Genomic DNA, 1,407 nt, shown 5'->3' with positions numbered 1-1,407 from the left:
GCCCTCTCCCCGCAGCCCAGACCCCTCGGCCCCCCTCTGCCCGGGGAGGCCTCGCCTGCACCCCTGGCCAGCTGTTGGGTCCTCTGTCCAGCTTCCTGACGCCCGTCCTGTCCCTGAGGCCGAGGCCACACCCTGAGGCCCTAACTGACCCCTTCCGGCCCAGGGCCTCCCGTGTAGACCCTCCTGCCTTTTCAGCCCGACTCCATCGCATCCGACGCCCCAGCCTGAACATCCTCCTCTCCCCTCGCCCACCTGCTCTCTCGCCCCGTCCCCAGTTGCCCTGGGATACAGTCCCCGTTGTTCCCCGCGGGCCTTTTCTTCCATGTTCCCTGCAGGCGCTCTTGCAACTAGCACCCCACGTCCCGGGGCTCTCGGGTTGTATGTGGCTCCCCCTCCCCCGGCTCCGTGCAGCTGGCCTTTGCTCACCTTTACCTGTCGGCAGTCCCCCTGCCCCCGCTTCCCCGTCACTCATTGACCCTCTGTCCACACCTAACTGATTTATTTTTACCAGCCCTCAATTCTCTAGCTGCCCCCAACCACCAAGTCCATACCGCCATCCACAAATGCCTCCGTCCTGTCTAGTTTCCACCTTCACACCTTTTCATTTCATCATCTCCTAGCGCCAACTAAGTAACTTAACTGCCATTTGCAAATGTCACTTACTCTATAGTATAGAGTCTATACATTTGGCTTCAGAAAATTCCTTTTCTCCTTTATCTTCTGCCACATCCACAGTCCCTAGGTCAGTGATGGCGAACCTTTTGAGCTCGGCGTGTCAGCATTTTGAAAAACCCTAACTTAACTCTGGTGCCGTGTCACATATAGAAATTTTTTGATATTTGCAACCATAGTAAAACAAAGACTTATATTTTTGATATTTATTTTATATATTTAAATGCCATTTAACAAAGAAAAATCAACCAAAAAAGTGAGTTCGCGTGTCACCTCTGACACGCGTGTCATAGGTTCGCCATCACTGCCCTAGGCTCTCCATCTTCCACCTGTATATTCAGCTACTAGACCTGTCCAGCACTAGAAATGCCTTTAAAGCTCCCTTTCCCTTTGCAGGACCCAGGATCCTCTTTCCAGTCTCTAGATCTGCTCCTGGTCTCATCCCTACAGCCATGTACATGCGTGAATGACTCATTTTTCATTATCCTCCCAGCACCCATGAAGCGACTCAGTCCCGCCAGCCAGCCCAGTCCAGTCCTGCAGGTACAGGAAGATGGAGATAACCTCATCCCTTTTGCCAAGTGAGTTGTCCCCACCCAGTGGGGAGAATGGGGACAGGATGGAGGGAAGATTGCACACCTGGGCTCTTTCCTAAGAAGAGTCGGAAATAAGGACCGAGAAGCTCAATGCCTGGGCTCAGGGGATTGATGACTCATTCATTTTTCAACAAATAAT

The 1,407-nt window shown here is 52.8% G+C and overlaps 1 protein-coding gene across 3 annotated transcripts in view; it reads left to right on the top strand.

Moving 5' to 3' along the window:
• INCA1 (inhibitor of CDK, cyclin A1 interacting protein 1) overlaps positions 1–1,407 on the top strand; it is a 19,208-nt gene that overhangs the window by 12,990 nt on the left and 4,811 nt on the right. Inside the window, exon 2 of one of the 3 annotated variants that reach the window (XM_014530240.1) lies at positions 966–1,253. In XM_014530240.1, coding sequence (XP_014385726.1) covers positions 1,039–1,253 — 215 coding nt within the window. In that variant the 5' untranslated portion in view covers positions 966–1,038. Of the gene's footprint in view, positions 1–947; positions 1,254–1,407 lie in introns of those variants that run through there. The other 2 variants (XM_014530241.1, XM_005882571.2) reach the window with 2 other exon arrangements.

The sequence above is a fragment of the Myotis brandtii genome, unplaced genomic scaffold, assembly GCF_000412655.1.
Source record: "Myotis brandtii unplaced genomic scaffold, ASM41265v1 scaffold728, whole genome shotgun sequence".
NCBI classification, from domain to species: domain Eukaryota; kingdom Metazoa; phylum Chordata; class Mammalia; order Chiroptera; family Vespertilionidae; genus Myotis; species Myotis brandtii.
The sequence above is the reverse complement of the archived record's forward strand: the minus strand, read 5'-3'. Positions and strand labels throughout refer to the sequence as shown.